This window comes from Balaenoptera musculus, chromosome 10, assembly GCF_009873245.2.
Source record: "Balaenoptera musculus isolate JJ_BM4_2016_0621 chromosome 10, mBalMus1.pri.v3, whole genome shotgun sequence".
NCBI classification, from domain to species: domain Eukaryota; kingdom Metazoa; phylum Chordata; class Mammalia; order Artiodactyla; family Balaenopteridae; genus Balaenoptera; species Balaenoptera musculus.
The window spans coordinates 39839282-39858571 of record NC_045794.1 but is presented as its reverse complement, the minus strand read 5'-3'; the positions used below and the strand labels follow the sequence as shown (position 1 = coordinate 39858571).

The window sequence follows — 19290 nt, the reverse complement described above, 5'->3', positions numbered from 1 at the left end:
ACATCTGAGACAGGAGCTACCAGGCTTCGAGTTTATCATTACCTCTCTTCTGTCGCTGAATCACCTTAAGATGCAGACACTGTGTCCATCAGATGACAAATTTGTCTCTGACAAAGCTTGTAAAATGTTTTTTAAAAGAGCTCAGCAAACAAGTAAGATTCTTGCAGCTTACAATCTTTATTAGGAAAAAAAGTTCTGCACGGTCACAATAAGACTTTTTGTGTCCGTATGAGCTACTACATCGTGATGGTACTTTTTTTTCCCTGTAAGAATGATTAGCATCCATTTACATAACCTTTGTTTCTTGAATAACTCATTTCATAAGAAATTCACAGGGCAGTGTGTGCGCAACTGTATGACCACTCCAATTAAAAAAGAAACAAAAGCTTACCTTTTCATGCCAAAAAACACTGAAAAGCAGTAAGCACTTCTATTTCTTTTTGTTTGTTGTTTGTCATGTTACCATCTATTGATAACACCTACTGAAAGGTCCTGTGATGTCAGCCAAGCATTAAACAGAGGAATCTATTGGTTAACTGTTGGGATATTTTCTCAGAGACAAGCCTGATGTATCTTTGCAATTTTTCATTAAATTTTTTACAAGTCTTTAAAATAGAAAAATGAATAAATGTTAAATTATATGTAGTGTAAGTGCCTGGCGATTAGCTTTTTTGATTATAATGTAAGTGCCCAACATTAAGCTTTCGGTTGCCGACATTCATAAAGAGCCAGGCCACCCCACCTATGAGGTTCCCCTTTTAGAAGGCCCTGGGCGACCTAGATAACTGACCCACTTGAGTGATCCTACTTTTCCTTCCCACGCTTTCTTGCTCTTATGTTTTAAATTTACTAATAAAGAATGAACCCGCAAAACCCTAGGCACCCCACCCTCAACCCCAATAAAGGCATGACCCCAGGTCTGTACTCTCCTTAGGCACACTTTGCTGTGTGGTTCCAGGCATGCCATGTACCCTTCACGACTTGTGAGTAATAAACCTTGTTTTTTTCTTCAAAATCCCCTGATGGTTGTTGCTGAGGTGCATCTGGCAATCGTAAGAACCACAAGGGCCAGTCCGCCGCAACACTGGCTCATGGGGGGCAGGGGTCACAAGCAGTATGGGGCCCAGGTGAGTGCCCCCAGGCATTCCTAGCTGAGAGCATCACTAAAGATAGGCTGAGACCAACACAAAACACTATTAAGAACTTTCTTAAAAGTACATCACATAATGTATTACAGTTGTGTAGAAAAATGACTGTATTTTAGGTAATTAATGCTAAAGCATTTAGGGATGGCATGTTATGTCTGCAACTTCCAAATGGTTCCACCAAGACACACACACACACACACACACACACACACACACACACAGAGCAAATACACCGATCACTGTACTATCCCTTCAACTTTTCTGTATGTTGAAAGTTTAAGTGCGGAAACATGCGCATCACAAAATAAACAGAGAAGGTGAGAAGAGTGCAAAGGTGGAAAGTAGGCTAAGCATAAGACACATAGCAGAGGCATTTTTTACAATTAAAAATAGTAATTTACTGTAATACAACTTTCTGACAATGAGGAAACTTAAGCTAAAGTTTCCACCTGTTCTAAGCTGTATGGCGGTCCCAGTATGGATCTGTGGCCAAGAGATTCAAAAGTACCTGTGGTTTGAGGTAATAGTTTTCAGACGCCATAGCTACAAGCAATGAGTCCTCTCAGAGAGTGATGAAAGGCTCATTCAGACTGCCAGACTTTGTTACCTTTCTTACTCAGTACTTGAGGGTACTAACCTTGCAACTGTTCTGTCAAGGCTTTCCTGAATGGAAATACATGATGATGAGCATCTGATAACACTGGACTCAGAAACTGATAATGAAAATCCACTAAATATTGCTGGGACTCTGTTTAGAAAGACACTAAGTCTTATTAAGCCTGGGCCTTATACAGCACAGAGAATTTCCATATCCTTTCTTTGACCATGAAAGATGGTTTTAGATGTCTTGTCACTATTAAGGAAAAAGACTGGTAAATGTCTGAATGTTCTCTATTTCCTTCCCTCCTTACCAAGACTTTTTACCATCTTCACATTTCCTCAACTTCCTCTAAAGCTTTTGCGTAATTTAGTTGGTCAGAATAGTTGTTCCTGTAGCATCACCATTCATATCTCTAAGATACATTATATATCCATCATCTGAAACAAGCCCTTTAATTAATATATTTAACATGTAGCTTATTGATTAAAGCTATTGCCTTCAGTAATTCCTTGGTACCAAAAAACTGTTAACTATCATTTGTTTCTGGTTGTTGCATTAGAAAACAATGTTATAATAGAAACGACTCTGGCAATTCCTGAGCCAACTAATTATCTCAAGGGTTTATACTCTAAACCACTCAATAATGTTCTTACAAAACATTTGAACTTGATTTTATTTGCTGAAAACCTAAAACCTATTTATTCTAATTCCACTAAAGCAGAAATCCTAGCAAAGCCAAGCCAATGCAAACACCTTTGTTTCTCTGAACACACCTCTCCCTTCTCATATAAAACAACCAAAAAAGAGAATGTTCAGTAGTTTTTGTTAGCAGAGAATTAATGATGCTTCAAGTGTTTCATAAAACTCCGTATTCCCAGCACTGGTTTTATGAGCATGGTACACACATCTGGGCTCAAAAGAGAAACAAAAAAACACCAGTTAGGCAGCCAGGTCATCATGTTGAGCTGAACAATTGGGGTAAAATGAATGGAAAGAATCAGCTTATTAAATCAAATTTGGATCTTATGAAAACTCGGTTCCTCTCTGTTAGGAGGCCTTTACAAAGCATGTAATGTAATTTTCGTATTTCAAGAATCTCAAGTAGCTTTTAAGAAGTTAGAATGTGGATATAAGCTGTTCTTGCGGGACAGGCCCTTAATGGAAAACCTTTCTTTCTGTTCTTCTCCAGTGGTCAAAGCATCTCAATTCTAAAGTAATACTAGAGACCATATGATTTGATGATATTTTACAATATGTTTTGGGAAAAAGAAAAAGTAGCAATCTAGGTTACCAAGGAGCTCATTGTTCAAGTTTCTAGTTGGTAAGGAAAAATAGTTGGAGTGTTAAGCCACATAACGAGTGGCTGACTTGATCCTAAACCGGGACTTGTTTTTTTGAACCTTCTCTCTGGATATGATAGCAACGTCTAAAGGGAGACATATATGGACTAGGAAGGCAAAGACTGAAAAAATAAAGGCAAACAGAGATACCTGGTAAGACACAAAAAAGGGAGAGTGATAGAGTGGAAAAGTATCACTTAATAACAAGTATGACTTTTGGCAAATTATTTTTTTCTGTGCCCATTTTTTTCATCTATAAAATGAGTATAATATTACAAATGATATTGTTATATATAGATACTGTGCATAAAAGTTTCTGACATACAATAATACCTCAATAAATGGCAACAGCAATTATTATTCTAATTTCTGTAGTCATGTTGATTTCTCAGTTTCAGCAGAATATCTGTTTAGTAAAATGCCCTCATATTACTCTGGTAAATCATTATACATTCCAGATCCACTGTCTAGAAATTCTTTTTTTTTTGCCACGCCTCACGGCATGCAGGATGCTAGTTCGCAGACCAGGGATTGAACCTGTGCCCCCTGCAGTGGAAGCAGAGTCCCAACTACTGGACCGCCAGGGAAGTCCCTTTTTTTCTTCTTATTTTTTTTTCCGATGTGGACCATTTTTAAAGTCTTTATTGAATTTGTTCTTCTGTTTTATGTCTTGGTTTTTTGGCCGTGAGGCATGTGGGATCTTAGCTCCCTGACCAGGGATCGAACCCGCACCCCCTGCATTGGAAGGTGAAGCCTTAACCACTGGACCACCAGGGAAGTCCCTAGAAATTCTTAAATAAACACATACACATACTAACACAGTGCAGGCAGTTATACAGAGGTGAATCAAAGATAATTTAAGTGAAAAGAATACACTACAAAATTACAATCTCACTATGATTATATCTATTAAGATTATGCATGCTTATAGATAAGGGACACAGGGAACACAAAAAATAAAAAATTAATTATGTGTTAAGGTGGTAGAGTTATATGACTTCTATTTTTTTTAAAACAATTGTTATAATTATGGGAAATATAGTAAAAATAAGAGGGAATAAAGGAAACTTTAAAAAAAAGAAAAACAAAATTCAGACTCCTTCATCAAATGCTCTCATTCTACTTTAGCCTCTGACTCATCTCTCACTACTTTCAACTATTGCCCCTTAGCTCTAGCTACACTGTGAAGTCCCTGTATGTCCCTTCTATGCCTTTGCTTATATCATATCTCTTAAAGGATCCCTACCATTTCTGCCAGTGTAAATTCCATGTGGTTTCAAGGCTTGATAATGATTCATTTCCTCCAAGAAATCTTTTCTAATTGACCCCCTCCACAGTAACCTTTCTCTTAAAATCTTCATGCCTTTCCCACAACTAAGATCTGACCTGAAGAATATCTGAATTGCAAGTCACTCCAAATTGTGAATTAAGAAGAGTGATTTAGGCCCTTATGAATTACAAAATAAAAAGAACATTAAATATTTTGGATGGTATGGTCCTTCTTATAGTTTTGTCTTATTGAACTAAAAAAAAATCCTTTAAAGGCATTCATAGGCTCACTCAAAATCCTCGTCCTCTTCATTCTAACCCTATTCTATAACAACTGAATTCCTTAGTCCCTAAATTCTCCTGCAGTGGGGTTTCTCTGTGACACATCCTTTAAGCTGAGGAGGAGATAACGTATGAGATATGCACCAAGAGTCTCTAGCCTTTTTCTCAAGCTTTAGTGGGGAAGTGAGCCATCAGTGATGGGTGGGGTGAGGAGCATAGGTTACTGGGAGTCAGAACACACAGATTCAAATACTGAGTCTGCAACTTATGATGTCATGTTAGGCAAACAGCTTAACCTAAGGCTCAAATTCCTTTTAATAGTAAAGTAAGATATAAAGTTCCCTCTGCACAGGACAGAAATCTGGATGAATAAATCAGATAGTATGATTGAACATGTTTGGTACTGTAAAGTAATCTTCGTATGTTATTTAGTTATTTTCATAGATGGTTAAAGGGTTAGAATTTTAAATCAAAAAATATCGAGAGCCATGGAGGCAAGAACTAGTATAAATAAGATATCAGTGTACTAAACATGTGAAAACTGAAGAATAATTTAAAACTAAAGAGTGCTAGGTACCTTTCTGATAACACATTATAACAGTAGCCCATTCCTTTATTTCTATGGTTTTTAGACATTTTTGAAAGTGCTTTCATTAATAAAATTATTTTCTAAATTTTCAGCATCTCTACAGATGGGCTTTAAATTTAAGGATCTAAAAGCCTTTGTTAAGTTTATTATAAGAAGAAAAGAGAAGCTCAAATAAAAGGAAATAACTTTTCTAAGGTGAATGAGGAATCAGCCAGGAAAAACTTCAGTCTTAAGCACAGGCTTACATTGACTTTGTGTGCTGTAGAATCCCAAATTTATTACCCATTTTCTCCTTTTAGTAAGTACTTTTTGACTTTCAATAAAACAGAAATTTTATTTAAAAGGCAGGCTGGGGCTTCCCTGGTGGCGCAGTGGTTGAGAATCTGCCTGCCAATGCAGGGGACACGGGTTCGAGCCCTGGTCTGGGAGGATCCCACATGCCGCGGAGCGACTAAGCCCCTGAGCCACAATTGCTGAGCCTGCGCGTCTGGAGCCTGTGCTCCGCAACGGGAGAGGCCACGATAGTGAGAGGCCCGCGCACCGCGATGAAGAGTGGCCCCCACTTGCCGCAACTAGAGAAAGCCCTCACACAGAAACGAAGACCCAACACAGCCATAAATAAATAAATAAATAAATAAATAAATAAATAAATAAAAAAAAAAAAAAAAAAGGCAGGCTGAGTGTGTATTTTGTTGGCACTTTTCACCGACACATATTATGACAACTGTCTGAAGTAGTTTACACACTCCAGCGTCATGTTCTACTTCATATCCTGCTCCTTAACAGCCTTAAACTTAAGTCAGCTAGGAGCTCCAACAATGTGTCAGACAAATTTTATTAATTAACAAGAAAAGTAAACCTGGGTCTAGAGATGATTATTACTGGATCACCAATAAGAACAGATTTGACGTTTTACATCCTGGGAAGCCTCTGCTTTTATCTTCCCACAGGTAAATGTCAGCTTACACTTGGCCTCGATGTGAAAGCAGTTATTGGCATAATTCCCCTAATGCCCCATCAGGTGTAATGTAATCTTACTGTTGCAAATTTGTTAGAACGCTTTTCTTTTCTTTTATACTGTAACCAACACAAAAAATGGCTTCCTAAGTGACATTAACTCCAAGCTCTGGTTCAGTGCCAAAGAGAGTTAGCTCACCTGCCAATTATATCTTGAAGTAGAAACTACAGGGGCATTGAAATAAGCCAGTTTAAAAACACAATCATTCAGAGAGAAGGCTTTACACCAGCAGGAAAGGGCAGGTAATGTCTTTCCTCAAGTTAAATTGACCTGGTTGCTACGCCTGCTAATCAATCCTAAATACACAGTTTCTAGGCAGGAAACCATTTCATTTGTCATTTATTAAAGGAGGTTCCCCCTGACTGGGTTCCAAGTCAACAAGGACTCACAAATCTCTCTCCCGGAACTGTATTTCCTGGTTCAGGCTGGTTCTGAATGGAATCAGATCCTGTGGCTAAGTAATCAGTAAACTAAATAATCATGGAGACCGGAGGTTTGTCAAGGCAAAGTTGTGATGCTCTACTCTTAGCTCTTTATTCTTTTCTTGAGCCAACAATATCTGATATGATAATAATCCAGAGCAAAGGGCATGGGGCTTTCTCCCAGAGGGTCAGAAAGAGGAGAAATCAGTTACCTAGAAAAATTTCCAGGGGAAGTTAGAGTTTATTTAAGGTGAATTTCAGAGAATTGGTTGGATTTAGATAAGCAGAAAATATAGGAGAGCATTATTAGGCTGGAAAAGTGGCCTTAACTAGTATATGGAAGAGGAAATGTGTACGTTAAGTTTTGAGACGAGTAATCTGGCTAGAGCAAAAATGTATTTGAATTTCTAGCTATAAAACCTGAAAGGGGAAACTTGGGATTCAGGACAAAGCATGGGTAGACTAGCAGATGAATTATCTATCCTAAAAGTACTTTTTGGTTCATGGACCACTCTACACTTTGCAAATGATAAAAGCAGTGGTCAGCAAATTTTTGGAGGCTTTATTCTACATCTTCGTTAATTCACTCCCTTCTTCAATTCCACAAAACAGGAGGACTGAGGCTACCCACACTCCCTCTATCTTTTGTCTGCTGTGGCATGAAGTGACCAGACTAAGTTTGTGAACAGAGACATGGCTGAATATGACCTCAGGAAACAGCCCATAGACAGGCAAGAAAACGGATGGATGGTTGGGAGGAAGAGTGGTGTAGGTCCTCCCTATTCATGAAAACTTCCTCTCACATTTCAGATCCACGCAAGTCTTACAAGTAAGCAGAATGGACAGTCTTAAATCCCCAAATATCAACCTAGCTGCTTGTCTTCCTATCATTTTACTTAATTTGGTCCTTAGGTCTTTTCCGTTTTCAAAAAAGTCCCTTATAAAATGCAAATACCCCCCCGAAAGGAGTTATGGTTTAAAAATTAGTTACCACTTTACTATCTAATAGTTAAAACAGCTTCAGAGTTCTAGAAAAAAATTAGAATATATTTCTCCTCCCAAAGATTCTATAATCTATAATCAAATATATTCAATAAATAGCTCCCTCTTGTAAATTCACAATGCAGATTAGCACTGAAAAGGCATTAAGAAGTCCAGTAGTAAAAAAAATTTTAAGTATTTTCAAACCTCTTTAACTACTAAACCCAAACCTCTTTAACTACTAAACCCTATTTCCCCTACAGAACACATACATTTTAAGATAGAATTTTTTAAAACAAGTTTAAAAAACACAAAATTAAAATAAATCAATGGTTAATAATAGGGCACAGAAGAGACCATTAGGGTGGGGTGCATTAGGAAAACAAAGACATCTTTTCTACTTTATAACTTTGTTCAAAAACATCATGTCACTGGTTACAGATTCCCGGTTTAAAAGACAGACCCTAATGTAAGGATGCATGACCTACTCTATAATTATTTGTCCCTTTCCAAACAATGTTAAGTTAATATTAATTTAGGCCCATTCCTAAAGCATTATGAGTTCTCTACCACTCATTCCCACACTGTGACCACAAGTAGAATGAATCAGAAAACTAAATATAGCATAGGATTTTTAAGTCTTTCTCCACTATGTAGAGTAGTTAAGAGTTAGGAATTAAAGAATTTGGTGAATGGCTAACCATCTTTTATAAACGATCATTTTTGTGCTACTGATATCAAAAGCAACTTAACTTACCAGCTCTGCAATTCAGCAAAAGCTTGTTTCATTTTCTTAATGGAAGCATCCATCTCTTCTTTAACTACAACTCGATATCGTGCAAGAGACACTGTGCAGCGCTGGAGGTCTTTCACAGATTTTTCAATATTAGAACCTTGGAAAAAACCCCAATAAAAAAAGGAGCACAGGTGACTTGAAAGCTGGATCTGAACACCTAAGCATGTAACGTAACAAATGTCACGTGGACTAAGAATACTTCCTAAACGGCCACACTCCTCAACAAAAAACTAATGTTTTCATAGATTTTTTTTTTTTTTTTTAAGTAAGTATCGTGGCCAAGATGGAGTAATAGGAATTGGATTTACCCTTCTGTCTTAAAAAACTTCAGACACACACAAAATATATGAAACAATGGTTTTCAGACAATGAACAATAGGCAGTACTTCTCACCCACTACCCCTCACTCCCCTGCGAAGAAAACAGACACAAAAGAAGTGAGGCCTATGACTGCCCCAACTTACTGCCATAAGAGAGTTTCCAGGCTGCAATGCAAGGAGGAGAAATCCTAAACTGAGCCTGGAAGTCTCCCTGAATTGAGGGGACAGAGTTGAGAATTCAATGAGGCCAAGGTGGCTAGAATTCTCAGGGCAGAATACTGGAGAGGAGAAAGCTACACAAAAATGAAAAAATTGTACAAAGATCTACAGAGGATTCTGAGTGCATGGGTGTGCAGAAACTACCTGAAACAGGGAAAAGAACCACTGGAAAGCAGCAGGGGGAATAATCCTCAGAGCTTACGCAGATCAGGAATAGTTCATGTTCATACCAGTCAGAGTGGGGCACCAGGTAGAGTTCTTAGAAGGGTACTGCCTCAGTAATTAGCTCTAGACTAAAGGCTGCTCTATTTCCATCTAACAAAGCTTAAAAAAGCAAGCTTCAGATTGTTTCCAAATAACAGTCCCAGAATAAATCACAAGAATATTTAAAGAAATACAAAAATATCTAGCAATCAACAAAGAGAAATTCACAATGTCTGGCATCCCATAAAAAATTACTAGAGGCAGAAAAAAGTATGACTGATCCATAATGAAGAGAAAAATCAATGAATAGAAACAGGTGCAGAAATGACACAGATGTAGAATCAAGTAGGTAAGGACATCAAAACAGCTAATATAATCAGATACCATATGTTCAAGAAGGTAGAGGAAAAGCATAAGCATGTTAAGGAGAGACATGGAAGATATTTAAAAAGACCCCAACTGAACCTCTAGAGATGAAAAAAAAAAACCAAAAACCCACAATGTCTGAGATGAAAAATACACTGGATTGGATTAACAGCAGATTAAAAACTATTAAAGAAAAAAAGATTAATAAATTTGAAGATGTCAATTTTAGAAACTATCCAAAATGAAATGAAACACAGAGAGAAAAAGACTAAAAGAAAACCTGTCAGTAGGTACCAGATTTTCAAAACTCTCTAAATAACAGGATTTAGTAGAATACAATTCACCATGTAGACATTACAAAATTGGTAAAGTTCTCTCTCGGTAGTACAGTTTGAAGCATTATATGTGGGTAAGCCAACACTGTAGATAAAGATGAAATATATTTACCTACCCAACACATTTTAACCAGTTTCTGAGAGTTCTATTAACCTTTTTATATTCACCAATGTCAAAATTATTACAACTGGTAGTTGGAATAACTGATCTAGCAAATTGCCAAGATCTGTAATGTGCCAAGATACAGATTTTCAATTTTTTATTTAAATCCTTCCTCATCTCAACTTGATTTCTTTAAAATCTACCTAAAAGCTTTCAAGCCCTGTGCCTTTATTTTTGCTTGACTAAATCGTCTCTGACTTGCCTTTCTGCACCAAGTTGAAGGCTATGTTAGAAAGATGAAAAAGGAGAGCTTCGCTAATTAAATTTGGCTCATGTGGAATAAATAATTCAATAAAGAGCTACAGGTTACAAGTGTCTTTTACATTTCTCTGTTTCATTTGTTCAGGTGAGTGGACTGCCATGCTTAGATGTATGGCAGAAGGGCTATTATCTCTATCTGTTTAATTATTGGCTGATTATTTAAATAACTATTATAGTTAAAAAAAAAAAAGCAAATGGCTACCATCAGTCAATGCTAAGTAAATGCTTAAGAAAAAATGACCTTGTTTAAAGCTATAGTCTTACAGGTATCAGTAAGAGCATGAAGTTGTGAAGAGAAATTAAAATATTTCTTCAAAGGGTCATTTCAGAGATGGCAGAGCTTTTTACTGTTGAGTCAACCAGGAGATAAAAGTGAAGAAAATAGCACAGAAATGTTGCAGTAAAGCAAATAAAACAAACAGGTTAATGTTAGCAGAAAAGTCATCCTGGCATCCTTGACTTTCGCTCACAAAAACGATCCCCATTATTGTAGCAAGACTGTACAGCATCTAAACTACTATCAGACTCCAACTGTGTACACAAAACGGGGAAAGGGTGGATAGACACTGCCTGGAAAACAGAAAAAGTATTACCTGCTGCCCATTCTGAAACCTTACCTATGAGAACAAAGATAATTTGCCCTCTTTAGCTAAAAACACAGATTTTATTGTTTTCTCTCAAAGGAAGGCCTCTGATTTACCTAGCTTTTTGTTGGTGGAAGAGAGTGGAACATCTTCCATTCCTAGATTTGAAAGCTGAGGTCCTATGGTAGGTCTTGAGAGAGATTTGGCAGCATTTCTATTCTGTTGAGAATTCTGAGCAGAGTGCACAGTCAAAGGCCTGGACTCAAAATCAGAGACACCATTCTCCAGCACGGATCCTGTCAAAGGAAGAGGCCAGTATATTAGAGCACAATTTAGGGGTAAATCAAGCAGTCTTAAGTATACACAAAGAAAAAAGGTAAAAATGCGCCAAAATGATGCCTCTTTAAAGGTTGTGAACAGAATCAACTGACAAAATAGAACAAAGAGCAGAGTCAGTGAGGCTATGAGTATTATCTGGCTTAGCCCTAAAAGGCTTCAATCCTAATTGAAGAGGAGGATTCTTTGTTAACCCATCTCCAGATAGGCTAGCTCATTCCCTGTACCTTGGTAACTTCCTTGTAGTTCTGGGCACAAGGAAGTGAAGAGAGTCAGTATCACCACCTTCTGACAAGCTTCTGTAAGTTATGTCGAGGAAAAGAGTTTTACACTGTCCCAGGGAAAGAAGAGTTTTAAAAGCTTTAGGGAATAGAGAGGGCAAAGAGTTAGGAAATGAGAGGAAAGCTAGTTCAGAAAAAAATGAAAGCCATTGACTATCTTTGGTTTGTTTGAGGTGCTATGTTTTTCTCTAAGTCTTTGTGTGTGTGTGCGTGTGAACTAATCAATAAAAGAACATCTGAAAAGTACAGCATAATTTTAAAATTGGCATTACATTTATAAAGCCAGCAGCAACAGAGCAAGGGGAACTGGATTAACAAACAAGTAATTACAAAGCCTATTTTAAAAAATATATTCCCAATATCTTCCCAGCACTCATCAAAATGGTTAATGAAACAAAAGGTACAAGATACCTGAATTTACAAATAAAACTAAACTTAATTCTTTACTAAAAAACAAATGTGGGACTAAAAAAACCAACAGTCTACTTATAATGAAAGCCATGGGATTACAGTTATGCTTATATATTCCTCATTGTGTTGGGTCTTAGAATAATAATATCAACATCAGCTCATCATCATCATTTTCCTTAATAAGTGTGAAATTAAAAAAACATCTGGGGCTTCCCTGGTGGCACAGTGGTTGAGAGTCTGCCTGCTAATGCAGGGGAGACGGGTTCGAGCCCTGGTCTGGGAGGATCCCACATGCCGCGGAGCGACTAGGCCCGTGAGCCACAATTACTGAGCCTGCGCGTCTGGAGCCTGGGCTCCGCAGCAAGAGAGGCCACCATAGTGAGAGGCCCGCGCACCACGATGAAGAGTGGCCCCCGCTTGCCGCAGCTATGGGAAGCCCTCGCACAGAAATGGAGACCCAACACAGACAAATAAATAAATAAATAATAATTAAAAAGTGCTAAAAAAAAAAAAAAATGTGAAGGTCATGTTCTGTAATCTCTAAGTACTACGGGACTATTAGAAGATTTCCATAAGGGTGATTTAGACTAAAATTAAAATATGAGACAATGGAACAAGAATTATATTTTTCTAGGCCTTTGATAATTACAAAATATGACTCTTTCACATAAGAGGTAACAAAACTAAAAAGTAAAAGACTAACTAGATTTAATTTATTGATTGGTTTCTCAACCAGGAAGCCCCTGTATTTTTCAATAGAATGGAACTTTTCAAAGATCTGTTGTTAATATACTCACCTGTTCTATCCAGCATATCTTGTGTGGCAGACTCAGGATCCTCCAATTCTCTGGCATCTATTGAAAGTGCCTCCATACCTTCACTGAGTGAGTCCACAGACTCAGTATCATTGATGGCGCCGTTGACATGGTAACCATTAATACCACCTTTCTCTGAGGAAGGCGCAGACTGTTCCTCTTGAATGGAAACCAGTTTATTGGAATCTGGGATACTGTTACTTGGTTCTGCTGCAGGTTTTGGTTTGCTTTTCTTCTTTTTGTTCTAATGGTTATTAAAGATTTGAAAAAAAGAAAAGAAAAAGAACACCCCCCACAATCCAGAGAGGTAACTCCAGCTGCCCAAAGGCAACCAATGTTACCAACTTCTCATTTGCTCTTCCAGAAACTGAACACATTTTTGTATATGTTCAACTACTGACTAACATAACTATGTAAGATACTTTGGATAAACTCAAACACATAAAAATAAAATATTAAAGCATGGCAAAACCCACCATAAGAAAGATCAAAAGATAAATTGAAAAATGAGAAAAAAAATGTGTAATATATACAGAACTAAATATAAAGAGAGAGCTCTAACAAAAAACAAACAAAACAATAACCCGACAGAAAAAGTGGTGTAGGATATAAACATATGGAATGAAGTGAAACTTCAGTCTAATAAAGACAAATTAAATCTGCACTGCAGAGGATGCTGCATCAGAAATCTGTCTCCCCACCTAGACAACAATTACACTGGCAGAATCTGTCTAACTATTTTGGAACTCTGGAGTCTATTGAAGGCTTATAATTTCCAGAAGACTTGGATGGTAAATTGTGGTTAATTTCAGTCAATTTCAGATCTGAGCTCTGTAGCAGATACTCACCCCCCACCCCCAGCTAGGGAACAGGCAGCTGTGCACCTGTTCTTGGAACAGCTGGCACGTAGCTTGCTGAAGCCAGGGTAGGCAAAAAGGAACCTGTCCTTCAAATATCTGGGATCTGTGTTGTGATCACTGACTGCTGCTTTTGATTACAAAGGTAGAGACAAAGAGGAAGGCAACCACTGTTGTTGTACCTCCTCCCACTGTTGCAAGCCCCTCCCCCTCTGGCTGAAGTGACCTTCAGGGGAATTAAAGGGGTGGTCCCCTTCCTCCCCACTTCATTTTTCTTATTCCCTTTTGGGAGCCGGATATCAAAGACTAGGACGTTCAAAAACAACTGCATATATAGAAAAAATTTCAAAGTAACCAATGCATGCCCAGGGAAAAGCTTAGAAAAGACCTGAGAAAACCTTAAGTTTACACCTTAGGCTGACCCTTGGTTCAGAGACAGCTTACAACAATTTAAAAATATAATAATAACAAAAACCAGCAAATCTGGAGAAAGGGGGAGAATCTGATTTCCAGAGTGATCAAATTATTAGATCAAAATGTCTAGTTTTCAACAAAAATATCGCAAGGCACACAAAGAAACAAGAAAGTGTGGCCAATACAAAGGAAAAAAATAAATCAACAGAAACTTGCCCTGAAAAAGACCTGTTGGGAGATATATTAAAGAATTTAGGGACTTCCCTGGTGGCGCAGTGGTTAAGAATCTGCCTGCCAATGCAGGGGACACGGGTTCGAGCCCTGGTGCAGGAAGATCCCACATGCTGCGGAGCAACTAAGCCCATGCACCACAACTACTGAGCCTGCGCTCTAGAGCCCGTGAGCCACAACTACTGAGCCTGTATGCCACAACTGCTGAACCCTGTGCGCCTAGAGCCTGTGCTCCACAACAAGAGAAGCCACCGCAATGAGAAGCACACATACTGCAATGAAGAGTAGCCCCTGCTCGCGGCAACTAGAGAAAGCCCACGTGCAGCAACAAAGACCCAGTGCAGCCAAAAATAAATAAATAAATTTTAAAAAAAAAGAATTTATTTTTTCATCCAAAGATTCACTTTAATTATGTAAACTTGGATTCGTAATATGTTCCTAAGCTAGCAGTTTCTGTAAGGAGAATTTTTTTTCCTCAAATGCCTAGTGCATTTTTTGTTTTGTTTTTGTTTTTAATTTAAAGACTTTAAAACAACAGTCTTAAAGATGCTCCAAGAACTGAAGGAAGATGTGGGAAAAGTCAAGAAAACAAAGTACAAACAAAATGGAAATATTAGAAAACCTAAAAAGAAATCAAAAAAGAAATTCTGGAGCTGAAGAGTATGATAACTTAAATTTTTAAAAAATCACTAAAGGGATTCAAAGGCAGAAGAAAGAATCAGTGAATTTGAAGATAGCACAATTGAAATTATTGAGTCTGAGGAAGAGAAAGAAAAGACTGAAGAAAAGTGAACAGAGCCTAAGGGACCTGTGGGGCTCCATCAAGCAAACCAACATAGCATCGTGTAAACTGGAGAAGGGGAGGAGGGAAAGGGAAGAATGTTTGAAGAAATAATGGCTGAAAACTTCCCAAATCTGGTGAAAGACAAGACTATAAACATCCAAGAAGCTTAATGAACTCCAAGAGACAGTGAGACACATTGTAATCAAACTTTCAAAAGACAAAAACAAAGACAGAATCTTGAAAGCAACAATAGAGAAGCTACTTGTCACACACAAGAGATCATCAGTGAGATTATTAGCAGATTTCTCATCAGAAACTTTGGAGGCCAGAAGGCAGATATAATCAAAGCACTAAAAAAAAAAAAAACACTTGTCAACCAAGAATCCTATATGTGGCAAAACTGTCTTTCAAAACTGAGGGGTAAATTAAGACATTCCCAGATAAACAAAAGCTGAGGGAGTTCATAACCACCAGACCTGCCCTGCCAGAAATGCTCAAGGAAGTCCTGTAACATGAAATGAAAGAACACTAGATGGTAATTTGAAGGCATATGGAGAAATAAAGAACTTGATAAAGGTAAAATGCGTAAGCAATTACAAAAGCTAGTATTATTGTAACAATGTTTTGTAACTGTACTTTTTGTTTTCTACATTATTTAAAAGACTAATACATTAAAAAAAAAAAAACCAACTATCAGTCTAAAACCTAATATTACTGCAACTTTGGTTTGTAACTCCAGATCTTGTTCTCTACATAATTAAGAGACTAATGCAGTTAAAAGAATTATTAGGGGCTTCCCTGGTGGCGCAGTGGTTGGGAGTCTGCCTGCTAATGCAGGGGACACGGGTTCGCGCCCTGGTCTGGGAGGATCCCGCATGCCGCGGAGCGGCTAGACCCGTGAGCCACAACTGCTGAGCCTGCGCGTCTGGAGCCTGTGCTCCGCAACGAGAGAGGCCACGATGGTGAGAGGCCCGCACACCGCGATGAAGAGTGGCCCCCGCTTGCCACAACTAGAGAAAGCCCTAGCACAGAAACGAAGACCCAACATAGCAATCAAGCAATCAAGCAATCAATCAATAAATAAAACTTAAAAAAAAAAAAAAGAATTATTAGTTTATATTTTTGGGCACACAATGTATAAAGATGTAATTTTGTGACATCAACAACCAAAAAGGGTGGGGATGGAGCTGTAAAGGAACAAAAATTTTGTATGTTATTGAAGTTAAGTTGGTATAAATTTAATTAGAGTGTTATAACTTTAGGATGTTAAATGGAGTCCCCATGGTAACCATAAAGAAAATAGCTACAGCTTATACACAAAAGGAAATGAGACAGGAATTTAAACATTTCACTACAAAAAATTGATTAAACACACAGAAATACAGTAATGTAGAAAATGAGGGACAAAAAATCTAAAAACATTGAAAACAAATAGCACAATGAAAGAAGTCCCTCCCTATCAGTCATTACTTTAAATGCAAATGGATTAAACTCTGTAATCGAAAGACTGAGAATGGCAGAATGGATAAATACACACTATCTAACTATATGCTGTCTACAAGAGACTCACTTTATATTTAAAATCACAGATAGATTGAAAGTGAAAGAATGGAAAAATATATTCCATGCAAATAGCAACCAAAAGAGAGCAGGGATGGCTGGACTCATATCAGACAAAAATAGACTTTAAATAAAAAAAGCTTACAAGAGACAAAGAAGGACATTATACATTAATAAAAAGTTCAATACAGAAAGAAGATTTAACAATTAGAAACATTTATGCACCTGACAAACCCAGACCATCAAAACATATGGAGCAGGGACTTCCCTGGTGGTCCAGTGGTAAAGAATCTGCCTTGCAATGCAGGGGATGCAGGTTCAATCCCTGGTCAGAGAACTAAGATCCCACATGCCGCGGGGCAACTAAGCCCACGAGCCACAACTACTGAGCTTGTGTGCCTCAACTACAGAGCCTGCGTGCTGCAAACTACAGAACCCATGTGCTCTGGAACCCGCATGCCACAACTACAGAGCCCACCCGCCCAGCCTGCGTGCCACAACTAGAGAAGAGAAAACCCGCACGCCACAACTAGAGAGAAGCCTGCGCGCCACAATGAAAGATCCTGCATGCCTCAACAAAGATCCCATGTGCTGCAACTAAGACCTGATGCAGCCAAAAATAAGTAAGTAAATAAGTAATAAATCTTTTAAAAATTATATATATGGAGCAAGAACTGACAGAATTGAAGGAAGAAATAGACAGTTCTACAATAATACTTGGAGACTTCAATACCCTACTCACAGTAATGGACAGAATAACTAGACAGAAGATAAGTAAAGAAATAAAGGATTTAAAGAATGCAACAGACCCACTAGATCTAACAGACGTATACAGAACACCCTACCTAACAACAATAGAATACATATTCTTCGCAAGTGCACGTGTGACATTTTCCAGGATAGATGATACGCTGGGGCACAAATGAAGTCTCAACAGATTTTAAAAGATAGGTATCATACAAAGTGTCTTCTCTGACCACAATGGGATAAAGTTAGAAATCAGTAACAGAAGAAAAACTTGAAAATCTACGATATTGTGAAAATTAAACAACACATTTTAAAACAATGACTGGATCAAAGAAGAAATAACAAGGGCAATTAGAAAATACTTAGAGATAAATGAAAATACAATATACCAAAACTTACAAGGGGTGCTAAGGAAGAAATTTACAAATGCTTACCTTAAAAACTAAGATCTCAAATTAACAACCTAGCTTTATAACTTAAGGAACTAGGAAAAAAATAAATAAAAAGAACAAAGTAAACCCAAAGCTAGCAGAAGGAAGAAAATAATAAAGATTAGAGCAGAGATAAATGAAATAGAGAACAGAAAAGTAGAGAAAATCAATAAAAGCAAAAGTTGGTTCTTCGAAAAGATCAACAAAGTTGACAAACATTTAGCTAGATGGACTAAGAAAAAAAGAGGGAAGATTCAAATTATTAAAATAAGAAATGGAAGTGTGTACATTACTACCAATTCTATGGAAATAAAAAGGATTCTAAGAAAATACTATGAACAATTGTACACCAACAAATTGTATAACCTAGATGAAATGTTTAAATTCCTAGAAACAAAACCTACCAATACTAAATCATGAAGAAATAGAAAATCTAACTAGTAAGGAGATTGAATCAGTAATCAAAAATTTCCTGACAAAGAAAAGCGCTGGACCCAATGGCTTTACTAGTGAATTCTACCAAACACTTACTCTTGTCAAACTTTAAAAAACAAAAACAAAACAAAACAAAAAATGGCTGAAGAGAAGGGAACATTATCTAACTCTTTCTATGAGGCCAGCATTACCCTGATACTTAGCCAGACAAAAACACTACAAAGCAATATCCCTTATGAACATTGATGCAAAAATTCTCAACAAAACAGTACCAAATCAAATTCAGCAGCATACTAAAAGGATTATACACCATGACCAAGTAGGATTTATTCCTTGAACACAAGAATGGTTCAACTTAAGGAAATCGATCAATGTAATACACCATACTAACAGAATAAAGGGAAAAAAAACCCCACATGATCATCTTAATTGATGCAGAAAAAATATGTGACAAAATTCAATACCTTCTTATGATAAAAACACTAAAAAATGGGGATTAGAAGAAACCTACTTCAAAATAATAAAAGCCATATATGAAAACCCACAGTGAACAATGGTCAAAGACTAGAGCTTTTCCTCAAAGATCAGGAACAACGTAAGAATGCCCACTTTTGCCACTTCTATTCCACACAGTACTGAAAGTTATAGCCAGGGCAATTAGGAAAGAAAAAGAAATAAAAGGCATCTAAGTGGGAAAGGAAAAAGTAAAATATGTTTGCAGATGATATGATCTTATATGTAGAAAACGCTAAAGATTACACACACACACACACAGACACACACACACACACAGTTAGAACAAATAGATAAATTCAGCAAAGCAGCAGGATACAAAGTCAACACACAAAAATCAGTTGTACTTCGGGGGACTTCCCTTGTGGTCCAGTGGTTAAGAATCTACCTTCCAATGCAGGGGACGCAGGTTCGACCCCTGATCAAGAAACTAAGATCCTACATGCTGTGAGGCAACTAAGCCCGTACACTGCGACTACTGGGCCCACGTGCTCTGGAGCCCACACACCACAACTAGAGAGAAGCCCGCACACCACAATGAAGAGCCTGCGCGCCGCAATTAAAGATCCCATGTGCT

The 19290-nt window shown here is 37.6% G+C and overlaps 1 protein-coding gene across 4 annotated transcripts in view; it reads right to left on the bottom strand.

Moving 5' to 3' along the window:
* SPATS2 (spermatogenesis associated serine rich 2) overlaps window positions 1-19290 on the bottom strand; it is a 138950-nt gene that overhangs the window by 12079 nt on the left and 107581 nt on the right. For all 4 annotated transcript variants that reach the window (XM_036866742.1, XM_036866745.1, XM_036866744.1 and 1 more), the window contains 3 exons: window positions 12724-12985; window positions 11015-11194; window positions 8408-8543 (listed from right to left, as the gene is read on the bottom strand). In XM_036866742.1, coding sequence (XP_036722637.1) covers window positions 8408-8543; window positions 11015-11194; window positions 12724-12985 — 578 coding nt within the window. The remainder of the gene's footprint in view (window positions 1-8407; window positions 8544-11014; window positions 11195-12723; window positions 12986-19290) is intronic.